The 25869-nt window shown below is 41.2% G+C and overlaps 1 protein-coding gene across 4 annotated transcripts in view; it reads left to right on the top strand.

Annotated features, from left to right (window-relative positions):
• Positions 1 to 238: 238 nt before the first annotated feature.
• Positions 239 to 25869, top strand: part of GRIP1 (glutamate receptor interacting protein 1) — a 228701-nt gene continuing 203070 nt past the window's right edge. For all 4 annotated transcript variants that reach the window (XM_035127918.2, XM_035127911.2, XM_035127909.2 and 1 more), the window contains exon 1: positions 239 to 4345. In XM_035127918.2, coding sequence (XP_034983809.1) covers positions 4213 to 4345 — 133 coding nt within the window. In that variant the 5' untranslated portion in view covers positions 239 to 4212. The remainder of the gene's footprint in view (positions 4346 to 25869) is intronic.

The following is a 25869-nucleotide window of genomic DNA, read 5'->3' as shown; positions in this document are numbered from 1 at the left end:
TTAGAGCATGTGTAATTGGCTGTGGTTTACCCTTTTCTAGCTTCCATCCTTTCGCAAAAGAACTTATGCTGCAGAAACCATGTGTGGCGCTCACAAAATGTCATGCAGATCATTAGACATCTAATTAGCTTTCATTCTTCACACTAAACATTGTGTAGAGATGATCTCCTGGGAGTCCATAAATTTATTTTATGTTTTCAGACTTGAATTATTCTCCTTGTTCTCTGTTACCCTGAAATATGTTTCAAAACATATTTAATAGTATAAATAGTTGCTGTCATACATCATGTGTGAATAATGGGTTTCGTTTTCTTTCTTTACATTGCTGGCCCAACAGAGCAAAATATTTTGCTTATGAGACACAAATAGAATCAAGGGGTTAAAATTACACATGCATCTTTTAAAAAGAGGAAGATAAGTCCTTGATAAGATTGTAGACAGTAAGGCAAAGTATTTCACCTCACACAGCATGGCTGGCACTATGGCATTCAGAATGCAATTTTGCAGTGACTTTCAAGCATTTATCTGAAAGGGCCAGCCCCTTATTTACATGTTTAATATAAATACGTATGCCTCTGCACCACAGTTGGCCTCATGGCTTTCAGCCAATCAAAGCATCCCTTGGAATAGAGAGGGAAACATAGTGACAGGAGATATGGGCCAGGTTTTAGGACCAAAACAAAAAAGGATAAGAGTTGGGAAGGTGATTTCCTGGAAAAAGAACACTGAAGGACTGGCAATGTGAATTATGCATGCTATGCAGTGGGATGGAATGATCTATCAATTTTGGTTCTCTCCATTTCTAAATTCAGTTATTCACATCTTGCAGCAATTTGCCTTTTTTGAAATTTCATGAAAATTCAATAGAATTTTAGTGTGAATTTGTACTAAACACACACACACACACACACACACACAGAGAGAGAGAGAGAGAGAGAGAGTGTTTTGAGTAACATACATGTACACATTTTGCAAACATTTCCCCCTGATACAATGCATTTTTGTATGCTGTTTTCACTAATATCTTCATTTTATACATGATTTCCCTTAATATATGCATTTTTGTAAACATTGGCTGGTTGGAGAACTGCATTGCAAAATTTGGATCAGTATGAATTTTAAGGGATAGCTATGTTTTGGTTCCCATATTACAGTATTTCAGAAAATGTGAATTGGATGGATTTGGCCCCAAATGTGAACAGAATCCAGCTTTTCCTCTATTCCTAGCTATGCATTACAGTATAAATGTCTTTGGGTTTGCAGCTTTCATACTAAAGAATATGCAGTGATACCCGTATACCTTACAGTAATCTGCCGTCAATAGATAAATCAAGTATATTTGACCAAGCTGCAGAGCCTCTTTCCCTCTCTTGCCCCTGCCATTGGTTTTGCCTGCACAGTACTGTATTATAAGGAACCACAGCAGCTTGTGAGCATGAAATCTGTTGGGAGCAGGTGATGTTTCCAGGGTTGCATTGGAGAGGTTGTGGCCTGGCAGACCCAGCAACTGAGGAAAATATGAAGGCACCTTATACTTGATTGGTTCGTCTAGCCCAGATGCTGACTAGCAGTGACTCTCCAGAGTGTCAGGCAGGAGTCTCTCCCAGTCCCAGCCCTGCCTGGAGATTCCAGGAATTGAACCAGAAACCTTTTGCATATAAAGCATGTTCTCTACCACTGAGCTACAGCCCAGCTCGCCGCCTTTCAGCTTGCTTACCATCAGGTCCAATATATATTTCAGTATGCTGATATGTCCAGAACACTCTTAATAGCATGAGAAAGTTAATGGGTGCTGGGAATTGCAAGTCAGGCCCTGACCTGTGTTTCCACCCAAGTCCTGTGGGTTAGTGTCAGGACTCTTTTTCTCTGCACATGTAGGCTGACCAGGGAAGAGGCTCTCACCATGTCATTAATGCCCTTTGCTTTTTGATGCACCCAGGTCCGGCACAGGTTCTATTTATATGAAACATGGCTTCCAAGCAAGCTTGAGTTACAAATTTCTTCTTTCAGGTTAGGAAGATTCTAGCCTATGTTGCCATATAAGGAGTAGCAGTGATGGGCAAAGATGCTGGTAAGATGTGACAGCAAGCGATGCCCAAGTGAAGGCTTGAATATCCTGTTACAGATTCTGGGCTTAGCTCTGGAACTGAAAGCATGAACCTGGGGTGATCCTTTCTGAGCTCTGGCTCAAATTCAGCACTCAAATAGTAATAGATGAGGAGGAGCTGGTCAGTTCAGAGTGCTGGCTTTGTGTGCTGGGGTTTCCCAGAAATGATGAATCAGTGAAAGGCTCCTTTACTGTAAATTAAAGCCTAGCTGAGTTCACTGTCCAGTTTTAGAATGACACTATAATTTTATTTTAACAGGAAGTCTAAGCCACTTCCACATAATGAGAGGACAGCCATTTTTTCTAGTTCTAAGATAAGGTGATAGTTTGGTTGATACATGGTGATGACCAGTGTGATAGGGCAGAGTGCAGTGAAATGGCTTCCAGTGCTGACCAGTAACAAAGGGAGAAGTGTATACTACCCGTATATTCCGGTGTATAAGACGACTGGGCGTATAAGACGACCCCCAACTTTTCCAGTTAAAATATAGAGTTTGGGATATACTCACTGTATAAGAAATACGACACAGCGTATAAGACGACCCCTGACTTTTGAGAAGATTTTCCTGGGTTAAAAAGTAGTCTTATACGCAGGAATATACTGTATATTGGTGGTTGTTGCTGATATGCAGGAGTAGTGTGGATACTGCTAAGGAATGGCCAGGAGCACTTTGTGTGACCCAACAATGTCTGTCCATGCCTGTGCATTGCTTGCACAGTATTTCCTGGACTGAAGTATGCTATACTCTGCTGCCTTTCAGTGACCACCAATACAGATCTGGAGCCCTCACCCCTAGTGGTCAGTGCTCTGTATCAGTGACCATGCAGTGCACTCATTCCCACCTTGTTTTCACTTCTGATATACTAATTGCATTCCAGTCTTGCATCTCAGACTGATACTTCCTAGTGATAAAGGATCCCCCCCCCCTAATTTTGCTGGAGTAGAGAGGGTTGCAAAATCATTTCTGGCAAATGTTATTCCGCTTGGACTTAAATCAACATGCCTTGGTTTTTGTTGTTGTTTTTTTGCTGTAAAAGAGGCTTTGATTTTGTTAGAAATTCCTTTCTTATCTTAGCGAATGCTTGTGGAATGGCATTCAAGCAGAACACACTGACAATTCTTTCAAGCTCTGAAAGTAGGTTTAAAGAAGAACATACACAGCTCACGTGTTTTCTTAAGTTTGAAAACTCACCAAAAATTTTTTAAGGGTGCGTAGTTTAAAACACTGAGGCATATGCTATGTTTATGATGTAGCTTGCTTTGTTTGTTCGCTTGATATAAATATGGTTTGCTTAATCTGTAAGGAGTCTTTCTATGTATTGCAATATTTAGTTCGCATAATGATTGAAATATATCAATGCCCAATGGGTAAATGTGTCATTTAGAAGCAGCTGCCAAGGTTTCTCCCCGCTGCTCCAATTAACACATTCAGTACATGCTTGCCAGTGAGTGGTCTGTGTATACGGATTAAACCACTTTTCTGTTTGTTCAGGCTGCATTGTATGGTATTCAGAAACGATGCGTTCATTGTTTATTGTTCTGCAAACCAAAGAAGAGAAGAGGAGAGAGAAAAATCAAGCGGCATTTGAAGGTGTGTAACTGCAAATAACAAGGTAGTAAATACTAGGTTGCAGAAAACCTCTTCTACTTTCAGATGTGGTTCAGTCCATTGAGTAACGTTTATCTCCGCCCCTCTGTCCCCTCTTCAAATGATGGAGACACAGAATAGTGAAATTCTAGTGCTGGGATTCCTCTTGCTGTCAGGGAGGTCTTTTGAACTTTGTTCTGTTTATTTATTAGAGCGTGTTTGACACGAAGAGCATAGCTTTTCAGCTGATGGTTTTCTCTTTTTAAATATTTGTTTTCAGACTGAAATGGTCTCTTCGGTTCTTTCTGTTCAGTATCTGGCAAAGGTAACGCAGCGAGTGTCCTTTATTGTAAGAGCTTAAACAGATTTTTGAATGGTGCCAAGCTGGCTGGTCAAAGGGGCCAGTTCTCCTGTATTTGCTGCTCATTCATGCTCAGGCTGCTTTTTGTGAAGTGCGGCTGTTGGCCAAAACCAACAAAGGGTACACAGACCTGATATTGTGGGCTGCTGAATGAGATGGAGCGTTTCTTGGGCTTTGTCAAGCAGATAAGAAGATCGAGGAGGAGAAAAGGCAAAAAGTACCGGCCAGAGGAGGATTATCATGAGGGTTATGAGGATGTCTATTATTATGCCTCGGAACACTTTCCAAGTAAGCACTGTATAAATATGTTTTCTGTTGCTGTGACAAATGTCCACTATTGCGTTTAGGCATGAAATGCTAATGCAGACCAGAATACTACTGTATTTCACACAGGTATTAAAGAATTTCAGAAACACTGTTTATTTCTGCATAGATGTACTGGCAGATTTTTTTAAAGCTCTTATGATCTTGTAGGATGAAAGAAAGGCAGGGTTCAAAGCCATGGTTAATATTTCAGGTGCAGTTAATTGATTTCTGTTGTTGCAAGCCTTTTATTAAAGCACTTTAAGCTGTAAACTGATATTGCAGACCTTTTCTAATAGTGCACGTGCATGTCTGCATCTCTCTCTTTCTCTTGATGTGTGTGTATTTTCAATATATATCATGTGTGTGTCTACACACACACACACACACACACACACACACACACTCCAGGAATTTTAAAATACCATTCATGGTAGTTGCACTCAGGCATAAATTTAGAAGTTGAAGTTAAACATAAAGGTTGTTGAATCCAAGTCAGCCCTTTGTAGATACGTTTTTTGCTTTGCTTCGTTCTTTCTAGGAGAAAGTAGCTCAAGTTTATTTTCTCTGGTGCTGGTTGAAAAATTAACAAATTATGTTGTCAGTGTATTATGTTGCCAAGTGTCTGCAGCTGCAGTTTATAACAAGGCAACAAAAGCATGCTTAGGATCTGTGCAAAATTGTATTTGAAAATGTAATGTGCTCAAAATATTCTCTGTACAGTACCTGTAAGCTCTCTGAGTTCATGCTTTGTCTTGTGCCTATCCCAAAGGATTGAAGATGCCCAGAAGTGCCTGAGGGAACAATGGGTTGGGGAGCTACATGTAGGCATTGCTGAGTCTATCATGCCATGCTTTAAGCTGAAGGTGTTGACAATATAAGCAGCCAGGCACAAGCAGATGTATAACATGGTGCTATTAATTTAAAATATTTGCAGTGAATAGTTTCCTGTCTACTGCATCCTGAGCATTTATCATTTAAAAAAGATATAACAATTATATTTTAATTTAAACAACTGCGTGTTAAGTAGAGATGCTATAAGCTAATGCATAGTGTGCTGTAGCATATCTCCCTTTCCTTGGAGGAAAAAAAAGTTAGATTGCAATTTTGGAAATGTACATGGCTGGGTCTTCTGACATAGCTGTGCCAATGAAAAATGATTTAACATCTAACCATTTCTCTTTTGCAGACATTTCTTTTGTAGAATATTTATTGTTCACTTTAGTGGAGTGGAGTGGAGCTAACCATATCTGCTAAAAACCCAAATGTAGACCTTACTTTTTTACAAGATGAGGATTAAGTAATTTGATCCTAATTTTGACTCTCCATGCCCAGTGCGCTCCTATATTTTAAGCAAGTATTTCATAGTAGCATCAGATACAAAACCTTAGTCAAACTAACCTGCAAATTACTGTACAAAATGAACACAATTAAAATACCAACTTCAGCAACTTTGGTCCTTGTACCACTTTCCAGACCATGAAACTAATTAAACAAGGTTTCCCCTTGAATAATGCACTTCAACAGAAATTAAAGGAAAGCAAAGGATACAAATAGGTAAGACGAAATTCTGTGAAAAATGGCACTGTGAATAGAGTTGTCCTGTAAGGATATCTCATTGTCCACCTAGAATGAAATGATAGACTTTTCTCTGTATGTTCAAGCCTCCCAAGGTATACCATATAGTAATTTCATGCTGGTGTTTTACAGCTGGTAGTGTTTAGTCTCTCAAAAATGTTGAACTTGGAAACACTTTTGCCATTTATCATATTGGAAACACTTTTGCCATTTATCTTATCATATTACTACCAGTAGAGTAGCTGCTTCACCTTCAGGTATAATGATCATGTATGGTGTTGGGAATGCCTTCTGGTTTCAAAGTTGGAAGAAAAAGCTGCTTAATAAATAAATGAAATTCCAACAGATAACCTATTGGCATCTGGTAATCAGTGATTTGGGAGCTGTATCAGTAGCATATCTTATAATTTCTTTTTTGCAATTTTTGTCTGATCTTGGAATGCATTACTTATGCTGCTCTAGTGACTAGGAAAGTGGAACACATAGTAATTGCTGCAGAAGGGTGTCCTATGGAGCGTTGCTGTTTCTCAAACTTGCAGTTGTCTGTATTACCATTAAGTGTGGCTACTTTGACCTCTTGGTAGCTATTCCTTTCTATATGTGGAGCAAACTGTCTTTCATCTTTTGTTGTTGCTGAATGGAAATTCCAAAGTAATTTTTAAAAGTGGGGGAAGAAAGGAAACATAATAGCAATACACCTACATTCCTTTGTTTTGCTTTGTAAATTGGGTGCTTCTGTTGGAAATCTTTGTGTTATTTTTTTATTTACCTTTTCCCCTATCTCCCCCCACCCCCACCCTGTTGGGAGTTCTGCATAAAGGCACTTGCAGGAAAGTACAGCCATCTATATATGAGTATGAAGTGTTAGGGCTTCATTAGAAGTAAACCCTGGAAGAAACAACAGCACAGAAACAATAACTAGTAGAATGAATTGTCTTGGGCAAAATTTGGCCATACATGTTTAATACCTCCATGCACAACTGCATATTGCGCCATGCAAACATATAATTTGATATTGGATCCATGATGTAGCATCTGAAGAATCTAAGTTTAAATTGTTCAAAGTATCTAACTTAAAGATGGCATTTATAAACTAAAGATGGAAAAATATTTTGAAGAGCTTGCAGTCATGAAGAAACTTGGAGAAGGCATTTGCTTCTGCTATTCCCACTCCAGTGAGCAATAGGCTGAAGAGGAAGATGTGTGCACAGCCCCTTTAACCTTGCTTTATATCAAATTTACAGTAGCTGGGAAGAAGGAAGGGTGTTCTTTTCATTTGGAGCTCTAGAACAGGGATGAGGAACATGTGGCCCTCCATATGTTGTTGGACTACAACTCCCATAACAATTGCCCATTGGCCATTTTGGGTGTTGGAGTCCAGCAATACAGTGGTGCCTCGCTAGACGAATTTAATTTGTTCCATGAGTTGCTTCGTATAGTGAAAAATTCGTTTTGCGAAGCGGCTCCCATAGGAACACATTGAAGTGTGGTTTCCCATAGGGTGCCTCGCAAGACAGGGGGGGTCGTCTTGCGAGGCACCCTATGGGATGAAAAAAATAGTCTTGCGAAGCACGCCATAGGAAACTTCGTCTTTGCGAGTCTCCATTGAAATTGCAAAACGCTTTCATTTTGCGAGTTTTTCGTCTTGTGAGGCATTCGTCTAGCGAGGTACCACTGTAACTGGATAGCCACAGGTACCCTAGAATGCTCCACAGTGGGCCAAATGAATAATATATATGTTACAGGTAAGCTGCTTATTTTTCAAAATCCATAACCACAGATATTGCAGCAGTGTCTTCATAGGGATTTCATGACTGAGCCAGGATAATTTTCAGTATCTGCAATAACAGTACTAACTTCTGGATTGTTACTGCTGTCTTTGCAAATGTATTGTGCTGTTCTCCAATACATATAAGCAAGGGAACACTGCAAGGAGGAGAATTTTAACATCTGAAATTACTATTAGTAGCTTTAAAATGTTAAGTTTACAAAGGCACCCGTAACCGAGTTACATACTGTTGATTCCTGTGCTCTGTGCACTTTCAACCCTGTCACACTTGGCTTCCGCATGTTTAGCAGTGACACCCACATGCAATAATCAGTTATCCCAAACTGTTTCTCAGTCCAGCTGTCCAAAAGCCGTTCCACAGATAAACACAAAAATCTTGTGTAGCAGGAGATAAAAGTGTGAATTATTTTATTAATAGTTTTGACAAAAATGAGCATTTGGGATGAGCAATTCATTTGAATCAGACTGAATGAATATATATAAGAGGCTGAGCAGGCTAGGTGAGTTACCATTTCTTCTTTTAATCTGTTGTCAAATTTGTATCCCACCCTTCCTCCAAGGAGTACATGAGGTTGCCCCATCTTAACCTTGCAACAATCCCATTGGAGAATAAGTTAAGCAAGGATGCGAATCAAGGTTTCCATAGCTGATGAGCCCAGCAGTGTTGTTTGTATTTGCTGTGAGAAAGGAACAGTTGGCTGAACCTGACACTTATTGATTGAATAGCTGTAGATAATCATAGACTCGAAAAGTGGAATATATTTGCAAGCTATTTATTTTAGTTCCCTGCTGCAATGAAATGCAGAATCCTGTGCAACTGGGAATAAATGCACCTAGTTTTGAATTATGGGAATCCATCCATAGGGCCATTTAATTCTGCTGGCACTCAAGATCCCCCTGCAGAATGAAACAGGTAGGCAGAATCAGGGGAAGAGCAGGTTACTGCAGGGGAACAGCAGACATACGTGTTATCTCTTACTTACTAATACAGGGATTGAAAACTATATTTGGCTAGCTGCCTGGGCACCTGCACTGGTGCCTGACCTGATCTTTCCTCTATCCCCCCCACCCCATAGCCCAGTCTTCTGAGCAGCATTGGGCAGCTGGGTTATAGCTGCCATTCAAATTCCCTGGGAGAAAAGCAATGACAAACCTAGACAGCATCTTAAAAAGCAGAGACATAACCTTGCCGACAAAGGTCCATATAGTTAAAGCTATGGTTTTCCCAGTAGTGGTGTATGGAAGTGAGAGCTGGACCATCAAGAAGCCTGATCGCTGAAGAATTGATGCTTTTGAATTATGGTGCTGGAGGAGACTCTTGAGAGTCCCATGGACTGCAAGAAGATCAAACCTATCCATTCTGAAGGAAATCAGCCCTGAGTGCTCACTGGAAGGACAGATCCTGAAGTTGAGGCTCCAATACTTTGGCCACCTCATGAGAAGAGAAGACTCCCTGGAAAAGACCCTGATATTGGGAAAGATTGAGGGCACTAGGAGAGGGGGACGACAGAGGATGAGATGGTTGGACAGTGTTCTCGAAGCTATGAACATGAGTTTGACCAAACTGCGGGAGGCGGTGGAAGACAGGAGTGCCTGGCGTGCTTTTGGTCCATGGGGTCACGAAGAGTCGGACACGACTAAACGACTAAACAACAACAACAACAAACCTTGCTCTACAATAATGAAGTACATTTAAATAGCAGCTAGACCCACCTGTTTGGAGCGCTGGCTGCCCGCCACTGCAGGGGAAATTCACCAGTTTGCAGTAATAAAGGCATAAGGGCAAAAAGGGGTGGTGCCTCATCAAGAGCAGCTAACCCCACCTTAAAAGCCCTGAGCTTGAGCCCAATTCCCCCCTTTGCCTGGTATCAGCATACTGTGGCTTGACCCCACTGCTGCAGTCCACAGGAGAAAGAGAGAGTGTGTGTCACCTTTTTCCAAGCAATTTCCTATAGAAGTGTTCAGGCAGGTCACCAAGAGACACTAATGCTCTAAATGACTTTTGTTCCTTGAAACTGGCCAATCGGGACACAATTATTTCCTGCAATTTTCAAAGAATGATTTCTTCAGGGCCAACTCTCACAACTAATCTACTGCAAGCACTTCAAAATAACACCAGTTTTATGCTGATTGGTGTACTTGCACCAATCAGAATTCATTCCAGGCAGGATTCTTTCAACCGATCACATTCCCGCTGCAGTCTGTTCTTAGAGAAGCATAGCACTTCAGAGGCCGGGCGGGAAGCAGTAGGCAGGCAGGGGGTGTTGCTGTGGTTTCAGGCAGGTGTCAAAGAACCATGACAAGATAGAAAAAAACCCTTCCTTTTCTGCAGTGCAGAGCAAAAAGCTCACCCTACATCCCATAACCTCTTCCCAACCCTTTGTCTTGCTCTCTCTCCCCACCCAACCTTCCACTCAGGCCTTATTGTTTCTTGATCTCCCAGACCCTAGACTTCTTCTTTTCCCTCAGTGTTATTTGTCTCTTCTGGTCCTTGCCATATTTCTGCAGCATCTGCAGCCACGGGATGGAGAAGGGGGCTCAACTGAGAGCAGTTCGCCCACTCAACCCACTCAGATCTGGAACTGGCCCTGGCAAGTTACTCACCTGCATGAACTCGTATATGATCACAGTGCATTAGCTTAAATTTAAAAGCAGTGCCCTAGATACTGAACACTATAATTGAGAAAACAAAGCGGAATGTGGGAGGAACATGGCACCATGCCAGCAACAGCTATCCTGGTTTTCTGAAATGCATTCCTGAGCATGCCAGTCTTCTGAACTGTTATGTAGAAGTTGCGTTGATGATAGTGTGATGTCGGGAGCCCAAGTGTTTTATAGAGCTTACAAAACAGTATCTATTAATAGTTAAAAGGCTGAATAGGCTTCTATACATGCCACTATATATGATGTATCAAGGGTTTTAAGAACTAGAAATGTGTCATCCTTTGAACATTTTCAGTAGAGAAGCTTCTTTCTGAGGGATGATGACATTAAAGTAGCTGAGTTTGGCAAATGAAAGCTTAGAGGTATATTTCTGGTATATCATTATTATACTTTCTGAACAGGACCCAAACTTGGATTATTTCTTCACTATTTAGGCATGGTTTCAGTAGTCCACAAGGACAGAGCTCCTGGGATACTGCAACATTCTTCAGAATGTTCAGAGAAGGAATTATCCAGAAAACTGGAGAAAAATCTCAGCACTGCCACTCCCCAGTACTTTCCTTTTACTGCGTCCTGCTTTCTGTAGGATAGACATGAAACAGCCAGTTGTGAACCATTTAGGGTAGTGGGAAGGCTTTGCCCCACAAAGCTGTATTTAAGCAAGGGATGGTGAGTTCCCTGGAGTTTTAACAAGACGCACACTAGTAGTGTTGTTTTTGTTTGTTGTTTAGTCATTTAGTCGTGTCCGAATCTTTGTGACCCCATGGACCAGAGCATGCCAGGCACTCCTGTCTTCCACTGCCTCCCACAGTTTGGTCAGACTTATGTTGGTGGCTTTGAGAACACTGTCCAACCATCTCTTCCTCTGTCATCCCCTTCTCCTTGTGCCCTCCATCTTTCCCGACATCAGACTCCAGGGAGTCTTCTCTTCTCATGAGGTGGCCAAAGTATTGGAGCCTCAGCTTCACAATCTGTCCTTTCAGTGAGCACTCGGAGCTGATTTCCTTAAGAATGGATAGGTGTGATCTTCTTGCAGTCCATGGGACTCTCAAGTCTCCTCCAGCACCATAATTCAAAAGCATCAATTCTTTGGCGATCAGCCTTCTTTATGGTCCAGCTCTCACTTCCATACATCACTCCTGGGAAAACCATAGCTTTAACTATACAGACCTTTGTCGGCAAGGTGATGTCTCTGCTTTTTAAGATGCTGTCTAGGTTTGTAGGTTAGATTAAATCCAGAGTAAATAACACGGTTCTCTCCAAATGTTGATGGACTCCAGCTCCCGTCAATCCCATCCCACATGGCCAACGATCAGAGATAATGGGAGTAACACCTGGAGAGCACAACATTGCCTATGAGCTATTGGGTTTCTTACTATTAATTCCGATCTTACATTTATGTTACTATATATTAGGTGTGATTGTATAATTTCATCTTCTTCACCTTAATCCTATTGGTTTGAAATGTTTTGTTACTTTTTTTAAAAAAAATATGATGGTGTATTTTGATATTCATTTGATATCTAGGCTGTCCACCATGGAAGAGTGGCATATAAATAAACTAAACATTGGCTACTACTGCTGAAGCTCTGTTAACCTAGGATATCTCCTGGTATAACTTCACTTTACCTACCCTGCTCTTTTCTTGTTTGTTGAATATCTGGATTGATCAATGAATGTTGGAACTGCATTAAATGTGAACAGGATAGCCCTTGATGCTGTGGCTCTTCATTTGTACAGCACTTCAGTGTGGACAATGCCTCATTGTTTTCTGACAACAATCTTATGGGGTTAGCTAGTAGTATTTTCTTTCCTTTTATTGATGGGGAGTGCATAATTAATGGTGAATCTGCAAAGATCAATACATGCCTTTTTGTTGTGAGTTACTTGAGTTTAAAAGTACAAGACACTGCACCAAATCTCCAGGTTGGCTTTTCCACCAGGGAGAGTGAGGCCGCCATCTCAGGTAGCAGATTTTGGGTGTTGTGAAAGGGCAGCAAGTAGTTAGTTATTCATTTATAATTATTGTAGTTTTCCTGTGAGGTAAGGGAAGAAGTGCTTGTAGGACTTTCTGCCTCAGATGTCAAAATAACTTAGCTGGCCTTGGGTATTATGTATCTTGACTTGTGGGACGGGGCACCATTTCCAGTTCTTCCTTGGGCAGAAAAATGACTTGACCTAGTCCTGCCAGATTTATTTTTAAACACACATCCTCTCCATAATGTGTAATAGCATTTGTAGCTTCCTCACGAGTAAGCGGCTCCAAACCCCGTGCTTGGTTTTTACAGGGTTTTATTATATACACATGTACAAGACAGAGCATCAAAAGGCATGACTGCACTGATCCGATTCAGAATCCGGAAGCGCCTCCCTTCGTGATTTACGCCAGCATAACCTCCGGGGCACCTTGAACCTCCTCCGTTGTTCCCTCCTCTTTGCCCCTGTCCTCTATTGGGGTGAGGGTGCTGGTTGAGCACCCTCTCCACTAGAGCTGGTCAATTGAGGGGCTGGCGCTGTGGCTCTTGGAGCCTCCTCCTCTTGAGTGGTTGGGTCCGCCCTCTGCAACTCTTCCTCTGGAGCTCCCATCTCCACAACATCCCAAAGGGTTTGCAACTCCTCCTGAGCCTTAGTCCCACCTTCCGGAGGAAGCTGCCATGCGCTAGGTGCTGGGGCTTTGGCAGCGTCCAAGAGCCCTCGCTCCGACCCACCAGGCTCTTTGCTGACCCCTGGTGGTTCCCTGACATAATGAAACACGGTGCTTCTCATGCCCTCCACTACTATTGCAAATTGTCTCTAATGCTGCTTTCATACGACCTGTTTCAGCATGAACTTCCTCACAGATGAAAAGATGGGGTGTCTGGTGCTGCCTGGACCATGCAAAGATTGACATTACTAGGATGTATCTGCACATATTTGGTTATGCATGTCTTTATCAGGTCATCATGTTTGCTTATGGCATTCCTCAGTAGGATCTGAGGTTAGGGGCCTGTAAAATGTGATTTTGAAGAGTTGCATCTCAGTTTCTGTTATGTACTGAGCTGAATCCTAGAACAATAGGATCCAGAATGCAGCAGTCTGATTGGTCTGCAGGAGCCACCCAATCCAGCTCCAGGTTGAAGTCAATCCGCAACCTGATTGGCCTACAGGAGCAGCCCTGAAGTAGCCAATCACGCAAGGCCCATTGTGTAAATAATGTATATAAGCAGATGTTTTTGGGGAAAGCCATTCTTCTCTTCTTCCTCTATTGCTACTACAAGCTGAATAAAGAGCATGAAATTCACTCTTGGCTCCAAGTATATTTCAGTTTCCCATATGCAATCCAATATATATAATCAGTAATATGCCCATAAATGCTAGTTGTGTGATAGTGATGTGGGGAAAGTATTCATGGAGCTGTAGGAGCCAAAACATCCTACAGGAGAGGGTCACATGGTGTTTTTGCCGCTGAGGGCCACGTGGGATGAAGGTACGTCAGCAGTTATTGGGCTAAATGCCAGTAGACATGGCAGGGCCTAGGCTGATGGGTGAAGTAGAAGCCATTCACATCCACAGGCAGAATGTGCACGGTAGGAATGACTGTGCATCACTCTAACTTTCAGGCCCCCAAACAGTTGTTGGGGGTGGCTGAAAGGAGCACAATTTACACGGGGCCGGTGGTTGTGGGCTTAAAGGAGTGTGAATTTCTCAGGAAGGCAGCAAAAGGAATTGGTGGAGGGGCGCAGCTTGGGCACCTGTGTGACTGCATTGAAGGCTTCCCAGGGCCACATGCAGCCCCGAGGGTCCAGGATTGTACGTGTGGATACATTGGGGCAAAGGGAAAGATCTAAGATTATGACTTAGGCTGAAATTCTAGCCCCCACTCCATACAATAGAGTGGTGGAGTCCCTACTGCATGGACATCATGGCTGCTCAAGGTAGCTGTTGTGGAAGGTGTGGGGCTGGACCATCAAACTTTATTATTGAACTAGGTCCAGGCTGGCACAGAATTTGGGTCCAGATTGGGGATGCTGATGGCTCAGGACCCAACAGATCACAAAACCAGTTCAAGTTTCAGGGCTTTCCGCCAGGCTCTGCTGGCCGGGATACTGCTACTGGGCTCCCCCTTACCACAACTTTCAGCAGAGCTTAGAGGAGGGAGACCTTTTATCAACCCACCCATCCCTGCCCAGAGAGAGAGAGAGAGAGAGAGAGAGAGAGAGAGAATAAAGACATAAACCCTAGTTTATCTAGCTTACATTTGATGCTAGTCTACATGGGTACTATGTACACACAAGTCAGAGAATTATTTCTCAAAAACAGCAGACAAAGACCACAGGTGTAATTAAAGTAGCACAGTGGCATCTAAGCCATATTGCGGCCACACACCAGATGACAGTTCAAGCAGCTGTCTCTTCACTTCCATTCAGGTCATGCGTAAAATTGTCTTCCTGTAGCAGCCAGCCTCTTCAGTTCCCAAGGTCTTGAAAAAGGCGGAGGACAATCAGCCTATTGTCTTTATGAATGTGAAGAAAGCAAATTAATATCTACGGTCAGAGAACACAGGGATGAAAACGTGCCTCTGGACCATACTACTCGAGACTGGAGCTTTTGTGATTGAATGCTCCTCCATACAAACCTTTCTCCTGCACACAGGAAACTGCATGTCAGGGAGAAGAGTTGACGGGAAATACTGTATTTACTGGAAGGCCAGACTCACATGAGTCTATGCCTGTGTTCTGAACTGGTACAGCCCTGAACCATATCTATGCCTTCCCCAGCTGCTTGGGAGATCTAGGCTTGTGGTGTGCCCTTATTATAAACTTGTTGAAATACAAGTGGGGAGCCATTTGCATGTACCCTTTATGAGATTTGTCTGAGTCCTGTTCAATTCAACTTTATTATGCAGTAAACTTCCTTGAGCCCCTACGAGAGGAAGGATAGTGTGTGTGTGTGTGTGTGTGTGTGTGTGTGTGTGTGTGTATATATATATATATATATATATATATATATATATATATATATGGGACCCAGGTGGCGCTGTGGTTAAACCACTGAGCCTAGGGCTTGCTGATCAGAAGGTCGGCGTTTCGAATCCCTGTGACGGGGTGAGCTCCCGTTTCTCGGTCCCAGCTCCTGCCAACCTAGCAGTTCGAAAGCACGTCAAAATGCAAGTAGATAAATAGGAACCGCTACAGCGGGAAGGTAAACGGCATTTCCATGTGCTGCTCTGGTTTGCCAGAAGCGGCTTTGTCATGCTGGCCACATGACCTGGAAGATATACGTCGGCTCCCTCGGCCAATAATGTGAGATGAGCGCGCAACCCCAGGGTCGGTCACGACTGGACCTAATGGTCAGGGGTCCCTTTACCTTATATATATATATATATATATATATATATATATATATATATATAAACTCTTAAGCATTCACAATGTTTCATTTGCTAATTTCCAATGTGATTGACCTTTAAGATGATGGTGCTTTCAATGGTAAATAGTTAATGTAATAGCGAAGTATATTCCTGATGGTGAGAAGGAAACAAGTTAGGACAAAATAGGATTAAAAACGTGCTTGGAGAGGTGGGGGGGGAAGACATGTGTGAACTGAGCTGATCAGCATGCATTAGAGAACTAAGTTGAAGGGAGGAGAGTTTTTGAAGGTGTTTAAATGCTCTTTTAAACATCAGCCGAGAGAGCTTGTTCTTGGGATGAAATAGTGTGTTGATGAAGGCCAAAATATATGCACTCAGTATACTCACTGCTTTTTCACAACTCACACTTAGCAAATGAAAGGAATCATCTGATATAATAGAACAAGTTGCTCTCTTTCACAAGCTTTTACATGAGTGGTTCCATGTGACAGAGATTTGCTGTTCTAGAATAATAGAATTGGAAGAGACCCAACAGTCCTCTAGTCCAACCCACTACAATGCAGGAATCTCAGCTAAAGCATCCATGGCAGATGGCCATTCAACCTCTGCTTAGGAACCTCCAAGCAAGTAGAGTCCACAACCTCCTGAGGGAGACCGTTCCACTGTTGAACGGCTCTTACTGTCAGAAAGTTTTTCTGTATGTCTAGTTGGAATCTCCTTTCCTGCAACTTGAAGCCATTGGTTCGAGTCCAACCTTCCAGAGCAGGAGAAAACAAGCTTTCTCCATCCTCTATGCGATAGCCCTTCAGATATTTGAAGATGGCTATAATATCTCCCCTCAGTCTCCCTTTTTCCAGGCTAAATATACCCAGCTCCTTCAACCATTCTTCATAAGGCTTGGCTTCTAGACCCCTGATCATCCTAGTTACCTTCCTCTGCACACGTTCCAGTTTGTCAACATCCTTTTTAAATTGTGGTGCCCAGAACTGGACACACTATTCCAGGTGTGGTCTGACTAAGGCGGAATAGAATGGTACTATGACTTCCCTTGATCTGAACAGTGATATCCGGAAACAATCAGTTTTCCCAAAAGAGTGAGCAAACAGACTGCCTTGCCTCTTCTGTAATAAGAATTTCAGTGTTTGTTTTCCACTACATCAACTTCTTTCCAATATTCATGTAGGACACACTTTCAGTATGGCCTTGAAATAGCCAACTTCATCTGGATTTAACCCTTTCTAAGTAAACTTGGGCATGAGGATTGGTCAGCTGCTTCTGCCCTTGCTAGTATCTCGCCCTTCTGTCTTTGATCAGCACTGTCTCTTATTCCCAACCTATGCTTGTATTTAGATGAGGACCAATTGGCTGTGCTTTCCACTCCTGTTAAGATCCCTTGATTATTTTGCCTCCTGATAACTTACATCTTTCCTCATTCCTTTGCCTACTATATTTCTTGAGCTACAAAGGCATATTTATCAAGATTCTCCTAGAAAATGGGACGTTTTTCACCTGCTTCTGCTGCAGCTTGCAACAAGGGGCTGCCATTGGTGGTTCTTTACAGTCATATTTCAGTAATGTTGCTGGCCTTCATTTAGAGTGGTATCTGCATGTATCAAGGGGAAAAAAATACATGTTTGATACAGAAATTGCAGGTCTGAAAATTCTATACCTGAATGTCCTTGGATTTCATAGGCTGACTAGATGGAAAACTAATTTTGAACACTGACAGGTTTGCTCAAGTCCTTCATCCTTAAAAAGATATAACTATAACTCTAATGACATCTAAATGAAGAAAGGTGAGATACTTGGACCATGCTCTCTCAATTTATATAAATTCTTATTAGATTTGCAGAGTCTTTCCAACAGAGCACAGAGAAGAATCAATCCATGCATTACTTGAGTGGTAGGATTTCATTCTCATGAGCAATCTCTTTTTAATCACTAGTTTCATTCTAAGGCTAGTCATGGCATAAAAGATTTTCTTAAGTAGTACTTACTCATCATAATGGATGTCTTATATATCGGCTCTTGAAAACTGAACTTTTCCCTGCTTGTCTTCTTTTTATATATACTTTATTATTCCAAAAGATACTTATTTTAAAATCAGCTCAGTGCAAATTAAGATATATTTCAGCAGGGTTTAAAAAGTCATTTTACAATAATGACTAAGGATGTGATCCAGTTCTAGCCTGCATCAGTGAGTACACACAGCTCTCTGCATGTGGGAATGGGAAGATTTCATAGAGAACTGGCTTGTGAAATAAATAGATCAGATTTTTTAATTTAAAAAACCCTCTCACAGAGCTGCAATTACCCACATCCTTAGCAAACTAAAGTTCCCAATATTTTTTTGGAGGGAAGCAAATGTGCTTTGACATGTATAGTATAGAGCAGTATATTCTTTTAAGTTGTGTGTGTGTATTCAAATGACTTTTCGCCTTGCTTACCCTAGAGCAATGAATGAATGAATGAATGAAAAAAAGGTGAAGGGCATATTTTTCCTTGTTAGTTGGCTTCCCTTTGCATTTACTGGTCCCCTCCAAGTTAATAATCACAGACACAGCCTGTGTTTCACAGCCTGCTGCTTAAGAAACCATGTATATGCTAGCCTTTAGGCTACCCATCAGAAAGAAAAAAGCTTTCAATAACCACTTTAAAAGCAGGTGAAGACTGCCTTAGTACAACAGCACAGGGAGGCATTCTGCAGTGTACAAAATGCTGTTTTCTGTCCCTTTCCTGCATCAGATTGCTTATCTTCACAGTATGCCTTTGTCCTGCCTGCTGCTTACCATTTCCTGTAGAGCATGAAGTAAAGAAGCCTGAACAAACCCAAAATATATATCCTTCCAAAATGTTAAAAAACAGACAAGATAATTTTTGTGTGAAACAGACAACATAATTTTTGTCTTGCCTAGAAAGCTTTCTGTTCTCTTTCCACAGATCCCCAAAAGCCTACATGTTTGCCAAATTGCATGCTGATTTTAGGCAAACAAACCATGTCAACTGTGCACATTTGCACCCGACATTTACTATTGTGTTCAAAGTAACTGTAGAATCATGTGCAGTTTTGTTTCATTGTAATGACACGTCGGGCGCACACTTGTCATGACAAAAGAGAGATTATAATTGGGTCGTTTCACTTTATTAAAAGGGTTATTCCACTCTATTTCCCAATGACGATCTTGTCCTCACCAAGATCACCCTGGTAAACTTAAAATGCATTTGAAAATGATGCTTGGTCATGTCTGCTCTACCCTTTTTTGCTGCATTTGGATGTTCCGGCAGCAGGGTTGATGCTTGTTGTTGTTGTTCCATTCATCAAACACTATTGTGGTTTTGGTTTGCCTGCCCCCATTCATCAAACACTGGTGGCGTCTTGGTTAGTTCTAGATCAAAGTGATTGCCTGGAATACATAAAAGAGTATGTTTCGCTCATTGGCAACTTACTCCCCACCGTCAGCCGCTGAGTCCTGGCTCTGTAGCTCATCTTTAAAGGCTGCCTTTCCTATGTTACGGTGATATCTGTTGTGGTGATAAGGTATTAGGCAAGGATGTGGAATACACACATTCTAGTTAAATTAAGAAGCTCGTATGGTGGTTCTGAGTTACTATGCTTGAGCCTGATCTGCACCATATGGTGGTTCTGTGGCCATTCGGATGTTGAATTACAACATCTTGGCGACATGTTGAGCTGTTGTAGGTAATTCAAGCTTGCCTCCCTCAAATCCTTACAGGTCCCTGCTTACAGTTTTCTCGTAGGCCTCTGGGTGGCTACTGTGGGACCAGGCTGCTTGACTAGACTGGCCTTTCTTTTTAGCCAGCATAACTCTTCTTGCGTTGTTTGCAAAGGTGTAATACCCAGCAGAGCCTCCATAATGATTCTCTAGGGATGGGACATTATTAGAACATCCCACCCACATCACCTTTAGTAAAGTTCCTGAGGCTTTACTCCCCCTGGTAGAGTTTGGGATGCAATGGCCAAGGACTCCCACTACAAAGTTTGTGTTGCACAGATAATAGCCTTCCTGTTTCTGCATGCATGCAGAAATTTTGTCACATTTTAATGTATGCTGGAGGATATTAGTTGCATTTAGTTAGGTTAATGGTTCACACGTAGTTTATTGTTTCTGAGTGGCCAAGGCAACATCCTAAATATACAGATAGGGGAGACTAGGGCTGCTGGGGCACAGTCCTCCTACTGAAAATGTCAAGCAGTTTTTAATTTCCTCCTCAAAATCACACACTCTTTCTTTCTTGTCCCACTTCCTTAATTTACAGAGGCATTCCTGCCAATGTTCTCTGCACCATTCAGCCAATCCTAATCAAAAACTATAGCTGTGGCAAAAAAGGTCCCCCTCCCATGAATCTCTAAAATGAAAGAAGAAAAAAAAGATATGACTGATTGGCCTGCTTGAAATTCAGCCCTACTAAGAAGACTCTCACTCCATCTATTATTAGGAGGCCTATCCAGCACATCTGGGACACGGGTGGCGCTGTAGGTTAAACCACAGAGCCTAGGGCTTACCGATCAGAAGGTCGGCGGTTCGAATCTCCGCGATGGGGTGAGCTCCCATTGCTCGGTCCCAGCTCCTGCCAACCTAGCAGTTCGAAAGCACGTCAAAGTGCAAGTAGATAAATAGGTACCGCTACAGCGGGAAGGTAAACGGTGTTTCCGTGTGCTGCTTTGGTTCGCCAGAAGCGGCTTTGTCATGCTGGCCACATGACCTGGAAGCTGTGTGCCAGCTCCCTCAGCCAATAATGCAACACGAGTGCCGCAACCCCAGAGTCGGTCATGACTGGACCTAATGGTCAGGGGTCCCTTTACCTTTCATCCAGCACATCTACTGTAGCAGAGATGGGAGGAGTCAGGACTGCTGCAAAAAAACAGCCCCAGATGTAGTAGCACCAGGCTCATCCAGACTTCTGCTTGCCCTGGGAAAACCTGCTTTTTAGCACTAAATCAGAACAAATGTCAGGGGTTTTCTGTGGATTTATGTTTGCTCCGAGTCAGCACTAAAGAGTGTGTTTTCCTGGGGAAATTGGTGGGTCAAACAGAAAACCACTTGGACCCATGTTTTCTAGGCACGGGACAAGTGGAAGTGTGGGCAAGCTGCACTCAGAAACATACAGTACACTGGTTCTGAACATGCTCAGAGCTGGTTTCCTGAAGGCCAGACAAGCAACGGAGTTTCCCACATTGATGAGCTTTTTGTTTGTTTAGTATTTGTTTTGTGACCTTGAGAGAGAGCAGCAGTGATTCATTCTATAATAAAGATCTGTTTTTAACTTAATTGTTTTGTGCCTTTTTTAAATTGGGGAATTGGGAGGAGAAATAGTAGGTGGCTTTTGTGTGTGTTGTAACAAACTCTGTATTGTTATCAGTTTGGTGTGTTAAGCTGGGTACCAGACCTTTCTAATCCATGGATCCAGAAAGTGTTAGAATTTAAACAAGGTTTCTAATTCTTGGAGTAGCCAGGCATCTCTTGGTGAGTTGATAGCCTGGGTGATGAGCCATTAAGGGGCTTGGTGGAAGACGGCTAATGGGTGGGGACCCCTCTCTCAACAGATAAAGCCAGAGTTTTTTTGGGGGGGTAATGATGTAACCTAGAAGGAAAACAGCAAGCTGGAGATAGGGGCCATGTTTGAAATGTTTGAAAGCAATGCTTGATTTTTGTTTGAATCAAAGGATTGCACTCTGCACATGTGTAATGACACAATTTCCTAAACAAGTTCCATAAAAGTCCTATTGTGATGGAAGCAGAAGGTTAAAATGGTAGCTCTACCACTGCATGCAAAAATCTATGGGTGCAGATAAATGGGAATTCTGTTGCAATGAAGAAGACACAAAATGAATTTGAAGAATCAGGAGATTTAAAACAGTGGTCTCTCTCTCTCTCTCTCACACACACACACACACACACACACAGAGAGAGAGAGAGAGAGAGAGAGAGAGAGAGAGAGAGAGAGATTTAATGCATATTCTTAATGCCCTAATATAATATGTCCTAATAAGAATGTGCGTACTTCTGCTAGAATTTCCATTCTGTTAGAAGTCTATTGTGTAGTGAACAGAGTTGACCTGAATATAAACTCTTGAATATGCCTTGTTATATAAACAGCCCAAAACTGTGTCATTCATCTCAATCCATACCTTCTCCCAACAAAAAAGATTTAATCTGTCTTCTTTCCATTAGAAAGTATTTCAGTCTGGGGCATGACCAGAGAACTAATGGAATTATAAGTTTCTAAGTAACTAAAACCAGCTGAAGCTGTAACGCAAGGCTTTTTAAAAATTTTATTTAACCTCCAATAAGTCTGGCTCAAAATGTAGATCATGTACTTCCAGCCAACAGTTGAAATGAACTAGTCAACACACACACACACACACACACACACACACACACACACACACACACACCAAGTTTCTGCCAGTTTTCTACAACCAAATCTATGCAATTTTGGACAAACAGAAAATAGGTAAAGATTTGGGTAAAGCAGGATGATTAATCAGCAGAGATTGCTTGGTACTAAGCTTTGCCATTGTTAGGACAGGGTACTTGATTATATGAATGTGTTAGGAACTGCTGTGCTTTACATGTGGAAATGGGGCACAATTGCGGTGTGATATGGCTAGCCAACATATATTTATACACCATAATGTAAATACTAACCTACACCTGCAACAAGTAATATGTATTAATATTATTATTGTATTAATACAAGTAATATGTCTTCACTTTTAGGTATTTGTTCTTCAGGCAAAGAAGGAGAGGCAAAAACTCTCTGCTTTAATCAGAAATGGTCACAGCTGCCAAGGTTCCTTATATGATGAGGGATGGAGTATTCCATTTTTAAATAATTATATCAATTTTCTTTCTTTTCCTTACCAGTTCATATTTGAAGTAGACAACTTCCATATCAGTCCCCGATTAGGTTTTTGGCCTGGCTTTCGGCTTTCAATGCCATGTGTCCTTTTCACAGGTTTTGGGGGGGGGGGTGATTTGAATGTTGTGTTCCTGGAGGCTTATAGTTTCTGGGTGGAATTCTGATATGTCTTGGGAATTTCCCCAAGGTGTCTAGTCCTCTCGCTGACACCCTGGGAGAATTGGGAGAGAGAGAGAAAGACAGAGGGCATGGCAGAGAGGATGAGAAGTTGGAACGCAGCGTGTGAAATACTCAGGGCAATTCCACATCACACTTAAATCTTGATGTCCTGTAAAGTTGCCAGCGATCACTTAACATAAATATATAAGCTCTCTTAATCAGTCTAAAATGCCCAAGGTTCTTTTGATGAAACAGCAGAAGTGGTTTACAACTAAGGGTGGGGGAGAAATTTGGCTTGGTTCACATTTCACTGCAAGCCCACTTGTCACCCTTCCTGAAACAATACACAAGGAAAACTTTCAAAGTTATCCTTTGAAAGTCTCGCTTATTTGAATTTTTTGATGCAAGTCTCCCGATCACCACTACGTTCCTCCCCCCCCCCCCCGCAATATTCTTGTATTTCACAACACAATATTTGTATTTGTATTCTTTGGTCACGGACAGGCTCTCAGCATCATTGTGTTTCTCACTCATGTGTTGGCAGAAACACCCAAATAGGGCTTTGTGTACAACTTCTCCTGGTTGGGTAGAGACACCTATGATCCCATTCCAACTGCCTTTATGAACCAAAAGAAAATATTACCGTAAGAGCTGCTGACATTTGCTACTCTCTCAGGGCAATTTCTGCTTGCCCTGGGTAAAGAAACATGTGGCTAATTGCACAGTTGGCTCACAAGTATCAGAATTCTTTTTGAGAAATAAAAGGAATGCGTTTAGCGCAACTGGTGTAGGAGTGGGATTCTAAAATAAAGAACAAGAATTTTCCATTGGGTAATAGTGGAATTTCATGTTTGTCGTTAAAATGCCACAGTTAGAATTAATGTTGAAGGAAGGATTGCTTGCTGAAACCCGGAAACTCAAGCTTGTGTATTTAACAACAGTTAAACCTGTTCATTAATTATTAAGACAGCTTCCACAAAATCTAGGATCATTGGATATTCTTGTGGATCCAGGTAGTGTTTTTGATATAGTACATTTATTTTTTATTCTCTTTTGTTTTGGTTAATAATGAATTCATTAAACACAAATAAAAATACAATAAAATAACATTAAAGAATAAAATGCATGGAGACAAGCAGAGATAATTGAAGATGTATGACATACATTCCTTAAATTCCAAATGAACTGTACCAGAATCAGAGTAGCTGTGATACATTTCACATTACATTAGTAAATTTCCTCCTTGTTCAAACTCTTTTACATGTTACAAGAACAAGAATTTCAAACATTCTTTTCCTGAGAGCAAAGCAAAGATAGTTTTGGTTATGGAATGTAGCTATTAAAAAGAACAGAGACAAATGGTAATATTATAACAATATTAGAAAATATACAAAAAAGATTTTCAACCTTAAGAGCTGTTTTTAAAATGTTGTATAGAAGAGTCAAAAACATGCCACTTTTTTATTATAAAGGACTAATACTTTGACGTCTGAATTACTCAGAACTTTAATAGGGCTGTGAATTCGATAGGATGGATTATGTGTCACAAAAATTATTTCCAGAGACTGAACAAAATAGTGTAAGGTCATTGTTGCAATCCAAAGGACTCATGGGCCATTATGTTTAAATGAGAAACTGCTCATTGCACAAACAGACGCATTTCTGTTCACAATGACTGACTTTCTAGAACAACAGCTAAATCTATGATTATATTATTGTTGTTTTAACAACCAAAGGTGCCAGTTCTGCTTCATGAAATCAGTTGGAGTTTTGCTGTTGGAATTATCTCGAATAGTGCCATGCAAGTTTTTGTCATGCTACTAACGGACGTTTGCCTTGCTCTTTCAGTTCTGGCATTTAGGTGGTCCTTGAGGGTCTTCCTCTTCACATTTCCCTTTAACTAATACTCGAAGTAGTATTCCCAAATTAATCTGTAGAACTGTTCTGGTGTGACTGTTTTTTTGTTGCACGTCATCTGTCCATTTGTATGTCATTTTGTGAGGACATGGCTCCAAAAAGCGGCTTAAAATACTTTAAACAAAATGAAAAACAAATTAACACTATTTGTGTTAAATAGCATACAAAATAAGAGGTAGATATGAAAGATCCCTACCCTATTCACTCTCCAAAGTCTTTAAAATTGGTCATAGTGTCTGTCAAAAGGCATGATGCTTTTGTATTCCTACGCATGCATGATGACAACAAAATATGGGATTTCTGAGAGATGATGTCAACTTGTTGATTTGCATCAGGTCCCCAAAAGTATGAAACATTCAAAAAACTGAAACTCTTTACTGAAATAAGGTGCTGCGCAAAAGGGCAAGAAAATGTTAAGCTGAAGAATAACAAGCAGAACACATAGGCATTTGAATGTAGGACTCAGCTAAATTCAGCTCGCTCTATGTCACAATATCAATGTGATGTGCTACACAGTAATTGTCTGTGACTTTACAATTTTTTAAAATTTGCACTGGGCCCTGTGGGTTTAGCTGACCCAGTTGTTCTTTCCGTAGTATAATCTTTTTGATTCTATGAATATGTGTGTGGCTCATTAAAATGAATTGCATTCAAGTCATATTTGGGCTATAGCTGAGGTGTGTAATAACTGTGCACTCTGAGCGTGGTATCAAAAAATGGAGGGCTGAGAAAGCAACCGGATAAGAAAATTTTGCTTATTGCTGTGATATGCAGCTTGTGACGTTGTAGGGGGTCTGTTTACAGCATACGTTTTACATGCCATAATTTTTAATTTTTCTACTGTTGATTGCATTCCAGAAAATAAATACCTACACTACACTGGATGGTGCTTTGCTTTTATTGTTTACATGTATCATAGAGCATGACTTAAAGAAGTGTTAGTTGTTGGCGTCACTGAAGTTTTATTTTACTGTACCACACCTTAGTTATGTTGAACACAGTAAAGTAGATGATAGCCCACTGACATGGCAAGGCATAAACACTTTTTGTTTTGTTTTTCAAATAATATTTATTCATTTTAAAACAATACAAAATACAAAAAAACACAAAAACAAAAAGACAAAAAACTAAAAGAAAAAAGAAAAATATCAATTACAATAATCTTTC

This window comes from Zootoca vivipara, chromosome 10, assembly GCF_963506605.1.
Source record: "Zootoca vivipara chromosome 10, rZooViv1.1, whole genome shotgun sequence".
Classification (NCBI taxonomy): Eukaryota; Metazoa; Chordata; class Lepidosauria; order Squamata; family Lacertidae; genus Zootoca; species Zootoca vivipara.
The sequence above is the reverse complement of the archived record's forward strand: the minus strand, read 5'-3'. Positions and strand labels throughout refer to the sequence as shown.